The sequence below is a fragment of the Myotis nattereri genome (genome assembly GCF_964212035.1).
Source record: "Myotis nattereri genome assembly, chromosome: 11".
Taxonomy (NCBI): domain Eukaryota; kingdom Metazoa; phylum Chordata; class Mammalia; order Chiroptera; family Vespertilionidae; genus Myotis; species Myotis nattereri.
In genome coordinates, this window is record NC_138086.1 from 29,314,341 (window position 1) to 29,334,352 (window position 20,012).

The 20,012-nt window shown below is 45.2% G+C and overlaps 2 protein-coding genes across 2 annotated transcripts in view; both read right to left on the reverse strand.

The window, feature by feature from the left end:
- Positions 1-849: 849 nt before the first annotated feature.
- ZC3HAV1L (ZC3HAV1 like) lies at positions 850-7,409 on the reverse strand (the record flags this gene model as incomplete). The annotated part of the gene is made up of 4 exons (XM_081102792.1): positions 850-986; positions 2,844-3,102; positions 6,089-6,224; positions 7,042-7,409. 4 exons carry the CDS (start codon positions 7,407-7,409, stop codon positions 850-852), a joined length of 900 nt encoding a protein of 299 aa, XP_080958918.1.
- An 8,349-nt stretch (positions 7,410-15,758) lies between these two features.
- Positions 15,759-20,012, reverse strand: part of ZC3HAV1 (zinc finger CCCH-type containing, antiviral 1) — a gene marked incomplete at its 3' end in the record, with an annotated part of 54,784 nt that continues 50,530 nt past the window's right edge. The window contains exon 13 of the mRNA XM_081101757.1: positions 15,759-16,021. Coding sequence (XP_080957883.1) covers positions 15,759-16,021 — 263 coding nt within the window. The remainder of the gene's footprint in view (positions 16,022-20,012) is intronic.

A 20,012-nucleotide genomic window follows, 5' to 3' on the forward strand; every position in this document is an offset into this window, starting at 1 on the left:
AACCACAAGAGGTGAATATTATATGAGCACAGTATGGCTGATAGCCTTTCATAAAAATTAAGGAGCCTAACTAAAGGCCATCCCCCATTGGCACAAAAGAGGTAATTACAGGCCCCCGTAATTAAAGGGCATGTGCAAAATGCACAAAATAAAGACCTACAGAAAGCAGACACTTAAAAATATTCACTTACACAAAAACCTAAAGAAATGCAAATCAAAAGATAGTATCATTTTGCAACCATAAGCTAAGCAAAAGACTAACTTTAAAAATTCAATATTGTGTGGATTTTAAGAAAAGAGTTATATTCCAAATTTGTTAGAAAGAATCAAAATTTCCCAGGATAAGGGAAGCAGTTAAGAAAACTGTGATATACGAATGTATCTGTGCATAAAAATAATGATGCATGATAAATGTGAACAAATATGAGAAGATGCTTATGAGGTTGATGTACTCAAACTGTATATATGGGCATGCAGACAAACACGTGGCCGGGTCACAGAGCAAGTCAGCGAAACCTGCCTGTTCACGAGCTCTGCCAGCGGCCCGGGCAAGCTCTCAGGAACTGCAGGCAGAAGCTGCCATCCCAGGCCTTGCCCAGCACGGAGCCCATCTGCACTCAGGTTTACCCTCTCTTTGCCTGCTCCAACCTCATCCCCGACCTTACCCTCCAAATCTGACGTCTCCTTTTCCTTCTTCTTTCATTCTCACGACACCCAGTGAGGTAGGTATTTTAAAGAAATAATTAAATGAATGAATAGCTGCAAATCAAAGCTCAAAACGGAAGCTTTGTTTCCAGACCTTCCAACTGGACGAGCTTCTTGAGCTTCTTCTTACTTCAGCGACGTCCTTCACGGTTTCCCTGCACATGGCTTCGTGGCCGACTGGGCAGGGGCAGAAGCCAGGGGACGGGCTTCTGCAGCCCCAGGAACTGGTCTTCCTTGCTTCTCAAGGCCCAGTGAGTGCTCAACAGAAGACGCTGAATTATCTAAAAAGAAGAGATGAGGTTTCCTAAGACACTCCTTTTTCCATTTCTAAATTTCATTTTATATTGGGAGCATTAGTCCAGCGAATCAGATCTCAGAAAAACATTCTAGATTTGGAGAGTTTGTGTCTTCTGAATTTAAAATATATTAGCCCTAGCCAGTTTGGCTCAGTGGAAAGAGCACTGGCCTGCAGACGGAAGGGTCCCAGGTTCAATTCCCGTGAAGGGCACATGCCCAGGTTGTGGGCTATTCAATCCTCTGTGTGGGGTGTACAGGAGGCAGCCAATCAATGATTCTCTCTCATCACTGATGTTTCTATCTCTCTTTCTCCCTTCCTCTCTGAAATCAATAAAAGTATATTTAGCCCTGACTGGTTTGGCTCAGTGGATAGAGCATCGGCCTGCGGACTGAAGGGTCCCGGGTTCGATTCCGGTCAAGGGCATGTGCCTTGATTGCGGGCATATCCCCAGTAGGGGGTGTGCAGGAGGCAGCTGATCGGTGTTTCTTTCCCATCGATGTTTCTCTCTATCCCTCTCCCTTCCTCTCTGTAAAAAAATCAATATTTTTTTTAAAAAAAGTATATTTAAATATATATATAATATTAAACACACACAGAGCAACCAGAAAGAAACTATTTCATAGTTAGGGGAGAGCCACAAAACAACAGATGAAGATAACGACAGGCTCTATACATAATATAGAGTAGAAGGTCCCTGCCACCATTCAGGGTCCTTAGATAGCCTCCGACACTGGTATATGCAAAGCCCTCCCCACCTTCTCACTACCTGCCTAGGAAGTCGGCCACTACCATCCCAACATAAGAAAAGCCCATAATAAAAGCTTAGAGACTCTGATTTAATTATATGGTTTTCCCATCAACAATTCTCCTGAGTCTACCACCCACTGAAACTGATTTTCAGCTACAGGCAAATCTAACAGAATAAGTAACCTGAAAGCATTCCAATGAAAAGAACACCAATCATACTTTGTAGACCTTAAAAAGTGACAGACTAAGCTTCGAGATAGGAAGATGGTTATGATGTTGTATAGAGTGACAGTTTAAGATGCTAAACCAAAACATACTTTGACTACAACTGGACTAGTCTTCGTATAGTAACAAAACTGAAGGGCTTGCAAGTAAACGGTAACAATTACTGTGCATTTGAATGAGTGATCCTTTGCAATTTTTATCTTTATTCTATGATCCAAATTTTTCAGTAATGTGCTTAAAATTTCCTAACAATTAAAAAAGAAAAAACTTCAATTCAATTTAATAAGAGAAAGCCATCCCTACATTATCCTTACCTTTCTAGTCACTGGCCCATCTCCCTCCTCTCTTTTCCTAACGAAGCTGTTAAGACTGGCCTATCTACCTCCTGACCCCCAACTTACCGAGGAGCTCCACTGTTCACACACTGGGCAGATGCCATTAGCTGGCAGCCCTGGAAATAACTCCATCCCTTCCCTTCTTTGGTTACAATCACAGTTCTGTATCATAAAACATTGACTGTCCCAAACTTCCCCTAGGACAGAGCTCTAAACACTTGAAGTGCTTTCTCCCCAGACTCACCTTCAGATCAAAACGGCATCAGTGAGGCCTGGCCGGCATGGCTCAGTGGTTGAGCATCAACCTAAGAACCAGGAGGTCACCGTTTCAATTCTCAATCAGGGCACATGCCCAGGTTGCAGGCTCGATTCCCAGTGTGGGGCATGCAGAAGGCAGCCGACCAATGATTCTCTCATCATTGATGTTCCTATCTCTTTCCCTCTCCCTTCCTCTCTAAAATCAATAAAAATATGTGTGTGTTTTTAAAAAACTATCTCAGTGAAGGAGTTTTGTCTACGTCTGACATTCTCACCTTTATTTTCAAGCATCTTGTGCAGCTTCTCGTGCCTGTAGGTAGAGATGATCTGGAAATTAACGACACTGGACACATTCAGTCCTTGGTCCTCCAGCAGCTTCAGGGATGTCACGTTGATGAGTTGGTGGGACCGTTTGCATTTCTGAAGCCGGCACTCTCCCCTGACAAAGGACTTGCACACATGAAACTTGTTGCATTTGTCCTTGAGGATGCAGTAGCCATACAAGGCTTCACCTTTGTTGTAGCACAGACAGACCTGGGAGAGAAATGAGGCAACACTGAAAACATTGGTTTGCACTGTATCTTTTAAGCCAATAAATGACCATTTCTCCAACTGACAACTTCTGGTCACCAATGGCTGTTAAAATCGTTGGGTAGGCCCTTGCCGGTTTGGCTCAGTGGATAGAGCTCGGGCCTGCAGACCGAAGGGTCCCAGGTTCCGTTTAAGTCAAGGGCACGTACCTCGCTTGCAGGCTTCTCCCCGCCCCGGACCCTGGTCACGCCATGTGTAGGAGGCAACCAATCGATGTGTTTCGCTCATGTCGATGTTTCTGTCTTTCCCTCTCTCTTCCACTCTCTCTGAAAATCAATGGAAAAAATACCCTCGGGTGAGGACTAAAAAAAAAAAAAAAAAAAAAATGCACTTTTTATAAAATCATTTGGTGGAAGGCGGGTGGGTAGTTACAGTACTCCCTTCCAGATCTCCCCAGCTGTCACTAACACACAGCTGCCTCTCTCTGACTTAGACCTTCTCTGGACCTACCTTACTTTCCCAAAGTCTGTAGCCAATGAGTGAATTCTAAGCAGGTACTAAAGGCTGGCCCTTTGCCTCAATTCTTCAGGGTAATTGCAGCTCGATCCCCGCCATGAATCCTCAAAGACTGACTTTGCCTTGCTTGTAGCTTGTCCTTCCCTGTAACCTGCTTCCCTCTTATTTTATCTTACCAAGTTTTTGCAAGGAGCCCTACTTCAAGAAATCACACACACCTAAATCCCTCTGTGTGGAGAAACCAACCTAGACAGGTAATGTGAACAGATCATTTGTCAGCCAGACAAGGGCATTTGTTTAGGCAGCACTATAATAATTACATTAGGGCAACTGATGTAAACTGGGTCTGTCTCACGTGAACCAAGACCCGCCTGGTGGGGACCTTCATAAGGATGGGTCAGGTTGTCACCCCTAAAATCGCTCTTGCCCTAACCGGTTTGGCTCAGTGGATAGAGCGTCGGCCGGCAGACTGAAGGGTCACAGGTTCGATTCCGGCCAAGGGCATGTACCTTGGTTGCGGGCACATTCCCAGTGGGAGGTGTGCAGGAGGCGGCTGATCAATGTTTCTCTCTCATTGATGTTTCTAACTCTCTATCCCTCTCCCTTCCTCTCTGTAAAAAATCAATAAAATATATTTAAAAAAATAAAATAAAATCGCTCTTAAGCTCACACACAAAAAAGATGATCAGGCATTGTGTCCCTCCTGGCAACGTAGTTGGAATGTACCTAACTCATGACATACCAAACCTGACTTCAACCCCTGAAGAAACGAGAAAGGAGATGGGCGCCAAGAAGAAACCTCCTGGCTCCTAAGGCTGACTCCAGTGCTGCCTGTGGGTACACGCTGCTGCCTTGAGGGCAGCCTCTGCCATCTGAACCAAAGGCTCCAGCTTTGGGGCCTTCTTCCCTTCCAGACCCTGCCATCTCTTAGCATTAAAATGGGACCACAATCCTGAACTACCCTCTCCTCCCCAACACCCTCCCTTCTTCTCACCCCTCTTCTGGCAACTCGGGAGTGTCTAATAAAATCACTGTACCAGATTAGAAAACTCAACTTTTAATGGGTGGTTTATTATAAAATTTTATTTTGAGGGTTCCAACTATTTTTTTTAAATATATTTTATTGATTTTTTACAGAGAGGAAGGGAGAGGGATAGAGAGTTAGAAACATCGATGAGAGAGAAACATCGACCAGCTGCCTCCTGCACACTCCCACTGGGGATGTGCCCGCAACCAAGGTATATGCCCTTGACCGGAATCGAACATGGGACCCTTGAGTCCGCAGGCCAACGCTCAATCCGCTGAGCCAAACCGGTTAGGGCCCAACTATTTTTTTAATATATATATATATTTTAATGCTCACCCGAGGATATTTTTTCATTGATGTTTAGAGAGAGAGAGTGAAAGGGTGGGAGAAGGGGGAGAGGGAGGGAGAGGAAGAGGGAGAAAGAGAGAGAGAGAGAGAGAGAGAGAGAGACAGAGAGAGGCACATCAATGTGACAGACCATCCACTGGTTGCCTCCCCCACAAGCCCAACCAGGACTAGGGCTCGAATTTGCAACTGAGGCACATGCCCTTGACTGGAAATTGAACCCAAGACCCTTCGGTCCATGGAATGACACTGTAATCACTGAATAAACCGACCGGGGCTTTTAATTTATATACTGATTTGAGAGAGAGAAACATTGACCTGCTGTTCCATCCATTTACGCATTCATTGGTTGACTCTTGTATGTGCCCTGATGGGGGATCGAACCCATAAACTTGGTGCATTGGGACAATGCTCCAATCAACTGAGCTAACCGGCCAGAGCTAGGAATCCAACTATTTTATTTTTAAAAAGTATTTGTGTCTAGCTAAACGGTTACAAACATACTAACTTCACCATTATAGCAGTTATAATGGGTACTCTTTAAGTATAAAACTGAGTCATGTTGCTTTGAAGCAATTAAAATTTATATCTAAGACCGCCAAAAAAGTAAATGGGGGTAAATACTTGTAACAAATATGACCAGAAAATGATTTTTTATCATTAAAGACATCGTATAAATTAACAGGAAAAGAAAAATGCCTCCATAAAAAAAAAAAAATAGGCAAAAGCATAAACAGGCAATTCACACAACACCGGCTTCATAGACAGACCTACATTCAAATCTGCCATTTATCATGTGACCTAAGGCACGTTAATCTATCTGAGACTCAGTTTCCTCACCTGTAAAATGGGGACAAGTTATTAAGAAACTAAGGTATATAAACTGCTTAGCATCTAGTAAACACTCAAAAAACCAGTAGCCTTTATAATTATTTCTATACCACAGGGGTCCATCCCTCCCTGAGTATCAAAGTCCAGTAAAATCAGAGACTCCAGAAAGGTCACCACCCCACCCACCACCCGGGTACACCTCAGGCTGCCATGCTCCCCCCTGACTTTTTCCACTGGGCAGACAATGAGGGTGACTCCTTGGTGACTCACCTCTGGTAAAAGGCAGGGGTCGTTCTGTAAAAGCAGAATCCGAAGCTGGGCCTCATTGAGGCCAAAAAGCCCATGGTTTTTCAGGACTTGGATGTTGACAGGTGTGTGGATATCATGGGAAAGGGTACAGGTAGACCTAGAACACAAGGAAGGCTCTGGATCAGAGGCCTAGGTGAGGAGGCCGGTCGGTCCCATTCTTTGCCTAGGCCCTAGGGTCACTTTCAACTTGGACGTGAAGTTAATAAACAGGAACACCAGGTACTGCAGCCTAACAGGCTCTGGTAATAAGAAAGCTGGGTTGATGCATCTCCCCTCCCAGGGTCATCCTCACTTTCAATGAGGATATTTAAAGCCAAGGGTGTGCCCCACCCCCACTCACCTGCCCTGACAGAGGGTGCCCACCTGTTCTGCAGGTGAGTGCACTTGTCTTCTCCACCCCAAACAGCTGCCCACCCCCACAAGCCACCAACGTGCCACCAACGTTAAAAAGAAAGCCTGCCCCCACCCCACTTTGGGGAGCTTGAGTAAACCAAGGCAGAGTCAGGCGACCTCTCCCAAATCATCCATCCACCCCTCCGTTTCCTGGGGCTCGGACTAGATTGGTCTTTCTACACCCAGAGAGGAGAGACCAGCTTCCGTAAAACTGTGCGTCTGGGTGGGAGGAGGCAAGCTCTGCATAAAGGGTCCAAGGCCCTGACGGGATTAGCAAACGCTCCCCGAAAAGGAGTTCGGGCGTAAACCCCAAAGTCCCAATCCTGACTCACTCGGGCACACGACCCCCTTTTTCATCTCTTTTGGGTCCCGCTTCCAGCCCGAAGGGCCAGGCCCGCGCGCGAGGGTCGCGCCGCCGCCTGCGTCCGGGAGGCCGCCCGGCCCACCCCGGCCCCGGTCCCCGCGCCCCGCGCCCCGCGCCCCGGGCCCCGCGCCCCGCGCCCCGACCCCCGCGCGCTCACCAGCAGTCGCGGTTCGGGCACTTGCCCTGCATGTGGCGGCGGCAGAAGTGCAGCTGGTCGCAGGCCTGGCACTCGCCGCGCTGGTAGCGGGCGCAGAGGCGCGCGGAGGACACGGCCACCACCCTGCAGGCCGAGGGGCCGCCGCCGCCGCCGCCCGCGCCCGCCGCCACCTCGGCCTCGGCGTCCCAGGGGCCCTCCTGCACCGCCACCTCCTGCAGCAGGAAGCGGTCGGGCCCGGCCTGGCGCAGCACGTCGCCGAGCCGGGCCTCCGAGAGCTCCACGTGGGCGCGCAGGTCCTGCAGGAACATGCGGCCCCCGTGGGCGCACAGCACCTTGGTGAGGAAGGAGCACACGGTGGGCTCCGCCATGGCCGCCCCGGCTCCCTGCGCGGCCCAGCGCGGAAATCCGAGGCGGCCAGGCTCCTCCCAGTCACGTCCGCGATTTCAAACCAGCATCCCGAGGCCGTCTGGGGAGGGCGGGGGGCGGCGGCCGTGGGCCCGCGGGCCCCCCTGGAGGCGGGCCAGGCAGGGACAGCACCTTACTGAGCGCCTGCTCTGTGCCAGGCACGGGTCAGGGTGAGTCCCTGCCTGCGGGGGGTGGGGTGGGGGGGGGGGGATCTTGCAAACAAATGAGAGAATTTGAGGGACTGGTAAGGGCTGCAAAGATGAAATAGGTAATGTGAGTTCAAAAAAAATTTTGACTTCCACTGCTAAAGTGTTTTTAAGACAGGGTTTATTAGCAAAATAAATAAATAGATAAATTGATAAGTAAATTAAAAAAAGGCCATTCTCTGGGCATGGCGTCTAAACCACCAGCAGCATGTCCGTCCTACTGGAGTTTTGCAAATGCTTGTTTGCTTTGTTTTAATTCATTTTTTCTTATTTTTTGAGAGGAAGGGGTAGAGAGAGAGAAATCTTGATTTGTTCCGCTCATTTATGCATTCGTTGGTTGATTCTTTTTTTATTTTATATGCTTTTATTGATTTCAGAGAAGAGGAAGGGAGAGGGAGAGACAGAAATATCAATGATAAGAGAATCATGGGTAGGCTGCCTCCTGCACCCGCTTCCGGGGATGGAACTTGCAACGCAGGCTTGTGCACTGACCGGAATCCGTCCGCAACCTCCTGGTTCAAGTCCCGGCTCAACCACCCTGCTACAAGAGCTGGGCTCCTTGGTTGATTCTTGCATGTGCCTTTACCAAGGATCCAACCTGCAACCTTGGCGTATGGGGCGGATGCTCTGACCAAATGAGTAACCCGGCCAGGGCTTGCAAGCCTTTTTATACATGAAGTCGGGGGGGGGGGGGGGTAAACTGGGCTGAAAGGATGTATATTAGCTATAGACAGAGGGATGGGAGAAGGTGAAACGGGCTAATTGCAAGGAAGAAGTGTCTACTCCTGGGGAAGGACTGGTAGGCCCCACATCCAGCTGCGACGGTGGCCAGAAGCAACCCAAGGAAATCTGCGAAGTAAAGGCATTCAAGCAGAAGCAAAAAGGGGAGCAGAAGAAACTTGAGGAACTAAACGCCAAGGCAGTGAAGGGCCCCCTGGCCACAGGTGGAATTAAGAAATCTGGCAACAAGTGAGCTGTTCCTTGTGCCTGGGGCAATGATGATCCTTCATTCCATTCCTGTTTTAACATCTGGATTCTATAACATCTGTCATAACATCTCTTGCCACCTATAGCCAGAATAAAGTGTTGTCTTGGGGCCTCTTGTACACTGAATAAGCTTTTGTGATTGTTTAAGTGTCTGTTCCTGTGTATTAACTGTGGGCAGCAGATTGGAAGTTCATGTGCAAATAAGCAGAGTCTCCCAGGTTCTGCAGCATCTGACTATTGTCTCCTCGGGATAATCGGAGAAATAAATAACTAGAAATTAATCCTAAATTCCAACAGGTATACAGGAATGTGAGCAGTCTTTTGTCAGAGCTGGCCCACAGTTGTTAACGGCTAATTTCTGTCTCTCATGTTCTATCATGTGGTAGAAGGTGCGGGTAGCCTTAGGAAGTCAGTAAGTGAGGAGGTGGCCACCAGCCAGCCACATGTGGCTGTAGAGCACTTGAAATGTGACCAATCTAAATTGAGATGTGATGTGTGAGACACACACACTGGAATTCAAAGGTTTAGAATGAAAAGAATGCAGAATATCTCATTGATAACTTTGTTAATTGTGTTACATTGATATTTAAATAAAATGTTATAATTTCATCTGCTTTTTAAAAATGTTTTTATTTATCTTTAAAGAGAGGGGAAGTGAGAGGGAAACATCATGAGAGAGAAACATCATTGATAGGCTGCCTCCTGCACACCCCACACTGGGGATCAAGCCCATAGCCCAGGCATGTGCCCTGACCAGGAATCAAACCAGTGACCACTTGGGTCGTGGGTCGATGCTCAACCACTGAGTTGCACTGGCTGGGCTCATCTGCTTCTTTACTTCTCTGATGTAGCTATGAGAAAATTGTAAATTACCCACGTGGCTCACTTGATAGTTGTGTGGACAGCACGGGTCTAGACCTGTACATTTACTAAGCAAAATCCTTTTTGCCAACACCGTGCTCATTTAATGAACATTTATTGAGCCAACGGCTAATGCAGTGACCTAGTACAAAGATGAATAAGACATAACCTGGGAATTCAACTAGCCTCATTGCTATTTTACAGGGTGGTTCTGAGGATCGAATGAGTTAATGTCATGTAAAGAAACTAGAGGAAGGCAAGTGGCCAGATGTCAGAAGAGCTTCTCTCCATGCTATGAAGTTTAGACTTATATACTGACTAGAGGCCCAGTGCACGAAATTTGTGCGGGGGGTAGGGAGGGGGGGCAGGCGGGAAAGGTATGTCCCTCAGCCCAGCCTGCACCCTCTCCAATCTGGGACCCCTCAAGGGATGTCCAACTGCCCAGTGTGGGATCAGGTCTAAATGGGCAGTCAGACATCCCTCTCACAATTCAGGACTGCTGGCTCCCAACCGCTCGCCTGCCTGCCTGATTGCCACTAACCACTCCCCTGCCAGCCTGATCAACACCTAACTGCTCCCCTGCTGGCCCGATTGCCCCCAATTGCCCTCCCCTGCTGGCCTGGTCCCCCCAACTGCCCTCCCTTGCTGGCCTGGTCCCCCCAACTGCCCTCCCCCTGCTGGCCTGATCCCCCAAACTGCCCTCCCCCGCTACCTAGTCCCCACCAACTGCCCTCCCCCTGCTGCCTGGTCCCCACCAACTGCCCTCCCCTACTGGCCTGGTCCCCCCCCAACTGCCTTCTCCCTGTTGCCTGGTCCCCACCAACTGCCCTCCCCTGCTGGCCTGGTCCCCACCAACTGCCTTCTCCCTGCTGGCCTGGTCCTCTCTTGCTTCCCTCCCATGCAGGCCTGGTTGCCCCCAACTGCCCTCCCCCTGCTGGCCTGGTCCTCTCTTGCTGCCCTCCCCCTGCTGGCCTGGTCCTCTCTTGCTGCCCTCCCCCTGCTGGCCTGGTCCTCTTGCTGCCCTCCCCCTGCTGGCCTGGTCCTCTCTTGCTGCCCTCCCCCTGTAGGCCTGATCTTCCCCAACTGCCCTCTCCTGCTGGCCATCTTGTGTGTTGGAGTGGTCAATTTGCATATTACTCTTTTATTAGATAGGAAGACTTTGGGAAGCCACTTCAGGAATTCATTAGTGGGGGAGAGGGAGGTGAAATGATCCCTTGCCTAGAATGCTTCCCCCCTCATCTAGAGATCTCCTTTTTGTCATTCAACTCTTGAGCTTGGAAGGTCTAGTCTTCTCTTCAGCAAGACCTTTCCTGACCTCCCAATCTAAAGTAGCTCCCCAGCCCAACCGGCGTGGCTCAGTGGTTGAGTGTCAACCTATGGACCAGGTCATAGTTCGATTCCCGGGCACATGCCTGGGTTGCAGGCTCAACCCTCAGTGTGGGGCGTGCAGGAGGCAGCCAATCAATGTTTCTCTCTCAAAGTTGATGTTTCTCTCTCTCTCTCCCCTGCTTCCTTCACATGAAAACTACCACTGATTTTTCATCTTGCTTATTTATGCATTTGTAGGATTCAAGTGTGTGAAAGCAGGAATTTTATTTGCTGTATGCCTAAACTTAAAACAGTGCCTGGCCATGCTGTAGGATATGTGTTTTAAAAATATCCCTGGCGGCAGTTAAGAATGGATTTCTAGAAAAGCAAGACAAGGAATAATGGAAAAGAAACATGACTTAAGTGATTATAATCTCAATTTTTTATATTTAGTTTGCAATGGACAATCCAAGATCCATTCTCAGTAGGCTGTTGTATATTCAGATCAAGAGTTGAAGGAAGATGAAGGGAAATATAGGTGAGTGACATCAAAGTACTAGGTGGCAGAAGCTGTGAAAGTTGGTAAGATCACTTAGCAAAAACGAAGAATGAGAAGCACAGAAGGGAGGTTAAACCTGGGGAATAGCAACGTTAAACATGTCTGAAAACTTGAGACATGCCCGAGAAAATAGACAAAGAGGACAAATGACTAATTGGAAAAACTCAAACACCTGCTCATGCTTGGTTTGGTGGCATTTCCGTGCTCCAGGCAAGCAACAGGTTGCTATTTACCTTGAGGTCCAAATCATGGCAATTCTGCCTTCACTTTCATCAAATCTATGCTGCCACACAGGGATTTTCCGCTCTCTCCATCCAAGCTTTGTGATGAAAGAATGAGAAGGGCTTTCAAAGGAAAATTCTGAAGACCATTTACACTTTCAACTTTTGTGCCTCAGTCTCGCCCTGGTCCTACCCCTGACCACAGGAAAAAAGATATCTTAGCAGCTTCCAGCCTCTCTCTCTCTCTCTCTCTCCTCCTCCTCAACAAAAGATGTGCCCACAGGCTGTGGACTTCTCTGCCACCACCACCCTGCCTTTCCCGGCCATGTGCTGAAGGCTCCTTCGTCATTACCCACCTGCCTGATTGCCACTGGAATGATAAAGCTGGAAGGGGCAAAACACATTCTCTATCCCTCATTGAATCATGTGTGTCTGCAGTTGGCTGTCTTGTGGAGATACCTAGAAATAAAGCAAATGAAGGCAGCAGAGAAAAATTTGCATTTACTTTTTATTAGTCTCTAATTGAGCTTGAAGAAGAAGATACAATTCAACGACTGAAATAGAAATACTTGAGCTAACGTCCACACAATTTATTTTATCAAGGTCTGAAGCAGTCAGCTAGTTATGGGGTCCAGCACAGTGAACAAGGCAAGTTGGCTCGGCCCTCAAGGAGCTTACATTCTAATGCAGAAAGCAGACAACCTCGAGTTGGATAGACGCTAAAAATTAACAAAGCAAGGCACAAATTATTTTAAAAACCGGATTTGGGAGGCAAGCATCCGATCTAATCTATAGGACTCCTTATGAAGGTAAACACGCTAATCTCAAGATGCTAGATGTTAACTGAGTCTGTGGGTCTCACCAGTGATAGTTTAGAAATTGATGGGGCCGAAACTGGTTTTGCTCAGTGAATAGAGCGTCGGCCTGCGGACTGAAAGGTCCCAGGTTTGATTCCGGTCAAGGGCGTGTACCTTGGTTGTGGGCACATCCCCAGTGGGAGATGTGCAGGAGGCAGCTGATCGGTGTTTCTAATTCTCTCCCTCTCCCTTCCTCTCTATAAAAAATCAATAAAATATATTTTAAAAAAAAGAAAAAAGAAATTGATGGGTTTTGGTTTCATAACTGGGAATTATTATTTGCACTCAGTGGATGCAACCAGGGATAACAGATGTCCTGCAGTATATGGGTTAGCCCCACAAAACGAAGAATTATTCAGTATCTATACGACTTTCTAATGTCCGCTGGACATTTATGTAGGACCTACAGGTCGCCTGAGAGAATATATATGTTTTCCTCTTAGACAATCTGTAATTTGCCTTGTCTTATTATCCTTATTTACAGTAAGGTAATTTCGCTCTTTCCCTTACCATACACAGATAAGGTAATGGTCTATTATCACTTACCCTAATACTGGTCTTCATTCTAGTGTCTAGTGTCTTATCTTTCATTTTCCTGTACTTCTTTATAGGAAGTAGCCTCTGATCGATTCCTAAATCCAAAGGTATTCACTCAAAGCAGGAATAAATATCTATTTCATGATGTCGTATACCGTAGTCATGCCGGAGCATTTACATAGTGAAATTCAGAAAGGAAGGAAGAGGGATATAGAAACATCAATGATGAGAGAGAATCATTGATCAGCTGCCTCCTGCATGCCCCCTAAGGGGAATCGAGCCCATTAGGGGGCATGCAGGAGGCAGCCGATCAATGATTGATGTTTCTATCTCTCTCTCCTTCTCTCTTCCTCTCTGAAATCAATAAAGAAATATATATTTTTTTAAAATATCCACATCAATTAAGGTGTCCTTATTATCAGCATATGCAAGTAAGTTATTATGTCACTAGTTTTTATTCTAATGTCCACTTGTATCCCTGCTGTTTCATTTTCCCATACTTCTTTGTACAAAATAGCTTCTAATCTCCTACCTGCTTATTCATTCTAAATAGATGTAAACATCTGAGTACTTAATTAGGTCTTCTAGTATAGTCGTATCCAAGTTATGTACTTTTAACTTCCCTTTTATATTAACATTACTTAATTTTAAATGTATTTCTAAAATTGTATCTAGGTAGATAGAGTACATTACCACTAAATTGCATTTTGAGGATAATAATGTGGACGTTACAAAGTATTTGCCATTTAAAGAGAAGGCAGCGATGCTAATTGAAGACCAACGAGCTATGTGAAAGATCCCAAAGGACTGGAGAAAAGCCAGAGCAGCTTGTGTGGGAGAAAATAAATGATGGAGGGTAGGGAAGGGAGAGATCATGTGGGGCCATGATAATGATCTTGAACTTTACTCTAAAGGCATGATCAGATTTGTGTTTTGAAAGATGATGATTATTAAGTAAAAAATTTTAAAATATGGCCATTCTTGCTGCCAAATAAAGAACAATGTAGAAGGAGACCAAGGTATTTAAGAGGGAAAACAGAACTTGAGAACAGCTTAGATGCTCAGGGGAAGGTAGGGGGAGGGGGTCCAGGGCAACTTGTGGATTGCTGTTTGAGCAGATGTGTGGATGGTGATACCACGTACTTACAACAGAACCCTGGGGAGGAACTGGTTCATCTGAGGGAGGCAGAGCCAGAATCCCGTTTTGTACCTGGTAAAGCAGAGATGCCTGTGAAATATCCCACTAGAGATGTCTAATGGGCGGTCGGAGAGAGTTGTATAAGTTGGATCTCTGCAACATTGAAGGTCAAGATCAGGAAATGAAAACTCCAGAACGGAAACTACCATGAAAAAGGAAGAAGTAAACAAGAGTATTTGTGGCAAGCCTCCCAGAAAACAACTTTACGCTAAAAAGTCCTCTCAACATTTGTTACTGGTGGATCCTTTAAGCCAAAGAATTGTAGCAGGCTGTGTACTGATTAAAAATCTGACATATAAAACCTCAAATGCTAATTAGTTTTTATAACATGTCTGCTGGAAGGAACTATAAGGAATATTTGGAGATTGGGATGGAATGTTTGAAAAGGAAAATTGAAAGGAAAAACCTGACTCATAATAAGGAACTTGGTCCAGGCAGCTTAATTGCTCTAAAAACTGACTGCACAACAATTCCATACATTTCGTTACTTTAGGAAAAAAAAAAGCCTCTTGCAGGCGCAAAGCCTGTCTGAGGCATTATCCTATTAGTTCTGATTCTGTGCTCACCAGGAAACAAATCTTGTCTCCTTAGGGGACCCATCCTGCAACAGGAGGGCCCTGCTCCTAATTCCTCGGTGAGCCTCATCTGCCACAGCGAACGACTATAGGAGCCCTCCAGTTTGTCAGTCATGCCTGTGTGACTCGGGTGACTGCGCCTCAGTGCCCCCAAAACACACACACCTCATGAAAGTCCAACCTGAGAAAAGCCTTCTCTGGAATCATATTGATCAGAACCTAAGTGTCTACTTTGACATAATGATATTAAGAGCTCAAACGGGCCCTTAACTCGAGTTGGTACTTCTCTCTGAGCCACACTCGGCAACTCTTTTTTATGAATTCCAGAGTCGACCTGGATGGGGCCCCCTAAATAAACGTAGAGATAACGAAATGTATGCCCATCAGTTTCACTGCAATGGTACGGTACGCAGGCTGTGTCTGTAATGGCATTTAAATTACCTTTACTCCCCCCCCCCCCGCCCCCTGGATATTCCTAAGCATTCCCCTCCCCCATCTTTTCACAATCATTATCCAAGGCTGTACTGTCTTATGTGCTTATTTCAATAGGCATTTTTAGATTTCTCTCAAAGTTCCCAAATTAAGTTATTTTCAATTTAACCAACACAAAACCGTGCCATATACAGTAAACTGTAAGAGTATTTGGGAGAGACAGTAGTTGCTGCAATCACAGTATTAGAAATTGTTCTTTACAGTTACGTCTTTACAGTTACAGTTACAGTTAAGGCAGTGGTTCCCAAAGTTTACGACACACACCGCTGCCTGGCTCTCGCCCGCAGAAGCAGTGATTTAGTTGGAAGGGGATGCATTCTGAACACTGGGATTTTTGTTTGTCTGTTTCCAGATGATTCACATGTGCAACAAAGTTTGGGAACCACTGACCTAAGGCATTTGATAAGTAATTGAGAAAATGTAAAAAAGTTTAACGGTTATCGGCGGCGATCGGGTTTTATAAGTGGACGGAATGGCTATGGCATCCTTTGTGATGGTGTCCTCATCATTTCTAACTAACCACGCACGCTTTATCTGCTTCGGTATATTCAATCACATATTCTGGGTAAATCTGATTTTTCTGAAAGATGACAAAAATGGAAGGATTCAACCTTGAATCCACACAGCTGTCATACGGTGGAGGAGGGCTTGTGTAACTCCTCTTTCCTTCAATAACATCTCTGACCAGGACTCGGGCAAAAAACATAACGATGTTTTTGGGATCAGACTGGAAGTTTTTATGGGCAGTAATGGCATCTTTTGTAAAGTAATTTCCTAGAAATAATAAGAAAAAAAGGTTAAGAATTATTATAAAAGGAAGTATGTAGTTTATAAGATTATTTACACACAATTAGATGACAGGCATTGGCTAAGCCTGCCATTTTCAACCCGTATGCCGCAAGAATTTTTAAAACATTCAATACCTGACTACTTAGTCAGGGGTGCTGACCTTTTCCCCCTTAGATTGTTAAATAAAAAAAACAACAGCAGCCAACACAACCATAGCTGTCTGGTGTGGATGAATCAAAATTATACCTTTTTTTTTTTTTTTTTTTGGTGTGCCAAAGAATTTTAGCAATTAGTTTGTGTGTGCCATGACACGAAAAAGTTTGAAAAAAGTCACTGGACTAAGTATATGTCAACAATACCTTACTGATACTTACAAGCTTTCCTTTGTATTTATTTTTATTTTTATTTTTTTAATATATTTTATTGATTTTTTTACAGAGAGGGAGGGAGAGGGATAGAGTTAGAAACATCCATCAGCTGCCTCCTGCACACTCCCTACTGGGGTTGTGCCCACAACCAAGGTACATGCCCTTGATTGGAATCGAACCTGGGACTGTAGAGTCTGAGCCAAACCAGTTAGGGCTTTCCTTTGTATTTAAAGAGTGTTTATTATACAAGTAAACTTGAATACAGTGCATAATCCTACTGGAATAACAGAAACATTTGCTAGTGTGCAGGGCTCACTGTGATGGTGAGAGCCACTGGGTGCAATGACCAAGTGGAGATATCACAATGATGCAATTCATGCAGGGTGAGTTGAATTATAACTGATGAACTAAAGATATTCCAGCAAAGGCCATTTAATATTGTAAGGGACACAGGTCATTTACTACTGATGTTAAGGTCGTGAAAAATGTGACAGGAAGAGGCATAGAATGGCAAGCCATTACCCTGGCAGGGCTTTTCAAAGACAGTTGATTCCTCATCCTCAACTCTAAAACACCCTCTGATAATCACTGAGGTTTCCATACTCAGCAGATCAACAAGTTCCTAACAAATAAAATATTCCTACTTTTATTTTTATCAATGCCACATGCTTTTCTGCCCTTTTATATTATTTATTTTTTAAAATATTTTTATCGATTTCAAAGAGTAAGGGAAGAGAGAGAGAGATGGAAACATCAATGATGAGAGACAATCATTGATCAGCTGCCTCCTGCACGCCCCCCCACTGGGGATCAATCCTGCAACCCAGGCATGTACCCTTGACTGGCATTGAACCCAGGACCCTTCAGTCCACAGGCCGACGCTCAATCCAGAGCCAAACCAGCCAGGGCCTTTTCTGCCTGTTTAAATGAAATGAGTATATATTGAAAAGTCTGATTTCTATGCAAAAAGTAATAGGAAAAATGAATTTGTAGTATTTATAGTAGTAAATGTTAAATACTTTTTTGCAAATGTTTATGATTTTTTGCTTTTTTTTTTATAATTCAGATGTTTGAATTCATGAAATATTGCTTATCGTGAATAGGTACGCTACTGGGTATTCTGGGTAAATGATGTTCAACAATATTTAGAGTTAAAAATGACAGTCCGGCCCAGCCAGTGTGGTTCAGTAGTTGAGCATCAACCTATGGACCAGGAGGTCATGATTCGATTCTCAGTCAGGGCACATACCTGGGTTGCAGGCTCAATCCCCAGTGCAGGAGGCAGCCAATCAATGATTCTCATCATTGATGTTTCTATCTATCTCCCTCTCCCTCTCCCTTCTCTGAAGTCAATAAAAAGTATTGCCCTGGCCCAGGGGTGGGCAAACTTTTTGACTCGAGGGCCACAATGGGTTCTTAAACTGGACGGGAAGGCCGGAACAAAAGCATGGATGGAGTGTTTGTGTGAACTAATATAAATTCAAAGTAAACATCATTACATAAAAGGGTATGGTCTTTTTTTTCAATAGTTTTATTCATTTCAAACGGGCCGTAGTTTGTCCACGGCTGCCCTGGCCGGTTTTGCTCAGTGGGTAGAGCGTAGGCCTGCGGACTGAAGGGTCCCAGTTCGATTTCGGCCAGGGGCACATGCCCGGGTTGCAAGCTCGGTCCCCAGTGTGGGGCATGCAGGAGGCAGCCAATCGGTGATTCTCTCTCTCCCTCTCCCTCTCTGAAATCAATAAAAATATATTTAAAAAAAGAAAGTATATATATATATATATATATATATTTTTTTAAATGATAGTCTGACTATACTGACCTACCATTTCCACTCCCACTCTCCTTCCCAAACAGTTAACAGCTTGGTGGGAATTCTCTTACACACCTGTTCCTAGGCATGTACATACAGATATGCACATTTAAGCTAATATGGTTTTATTTTTATTTTTTCATAAATACAATCATGACTTGTAAAGACCTTTTTTTTCTGCTTTAGTCCTAGAAATCTTAGACTATCTATAGCCTCCCACGCCTTTGCCACCATGTCTCATCTTCATAAACACTCTTCTCAAATCTTTTTTTTGTTTTTTTCCCTAGCTGGATGTGATTTGTTCCACAAGTCACACTTAGACTTCCCAATATGCTGACTTTCTAAAAATCTACTCTATTCAGGTTTTAACATTCAACCAGTATAATTGATGTAATGGGTTAGTACTGTCAAAGACACTGTGCTGTGTTTTTTATTTCTTATGTTTGTTTGCACTTTTTTTGATACATAACCGTATTTTATTTATCCGGACACGTTCTTTGCCTCAGAGAGAATTAGAATCTTTGGAAGGAATATATAAGGAAAAAGAGAGAATCATAGTCAGCTTCTGATGATCAGGATGGGCTCTAGAAATGCACTGCAAAAAATAATGGGCGTTGTTAACTAGACAACACGCGGAATAAGACCAAGTTAAACCCTTCATTAGCTTCCGATGCACTTAGGGTCACGTCCCAAATCTGTTGTGTGGCCATACTTTCCATCACTTGTCCCTGACTCTACATGCTGACTCACTCTAGATGGCAGAGGAACCCCTATCTGCCTTTCCTGGGGAACACCTCTCCAGCTGGGTTAGGTGTCCACAGGACATATTCTTTTCCTCCCCAGAAGCTGCACATGCAATCATTTTATTAATCATGTGAAATAATTGGGGAGGGGAGGGCATGTCTAACTTGTTTACCACTGTGTCCCCAACATCTAGCATATAGCAGGTACTCAAAAATATTTGTTGACTGCCCAGGAGGGTGTGGTTCAGTTGCTTGAGCATTGCCCCATGCACCGAAAGGTTGCTGGTTTGATTCCTAGTCAGGGCACATGCCCAGGCTGCAGGCTCAAATCCCAGTAGGGGGCGTGCGGGAGGCAGCCGACTGATATTTCTCTCTCACATGGATGTTTCTCTCTCCCCCCTCCCTTCATCTCTCTCCAAAATCAATAAAAACATTAAAAAAAATCAATGAAAAATATTTGTTGACAAATTGGCTTTTTGCTTTTTTGAGGTGTGCGTGTATGATTTTAATCTTAATTGTATGAATTGAGCCCACTTTGAACCTTGATAAACTATTATGTGTTCCTTTAAGACGAGAGAGACTTTGTTTTTTTTTTGTTGGTTTTGTTTCTAAGAATTGCATGAAGGTGAGGAGCAAACAGAAAGAGCTGAAAAGACTTCATGTGTGGACAGACCTGTGTAACTTCAGTCCCCAGGGGACCCCGCATGGCCTGCAATGGAGAGGCCTCTGCTCCCATCTTTTATCAGAACCTCTTCGTGGCAATGGAGGCTACTTCCTGTGGCTTCTACGGGATGGACATGGTCAGAGAGAGCCACAGCCAGAACTGAGTAATAGCCAACAGGTGGTGTAGCTTGCAAGTGTGTATGAGATCCAAGAGTCTCAGAGAATTAAGGTGTTTCAGAAAAAAGGGAAGTTTTCTCTTCCGAAAACGGAAGACCTGAGCAGGACTCAGGTGTGGCCATCAGGTCCCAGGTCAACTTGCCACTCTAATTTGGGCACTTAAGGCAGGTGAGCTATTTTCTCTCCTTGACTACGAAAGTTTGGACTTTCTGGTT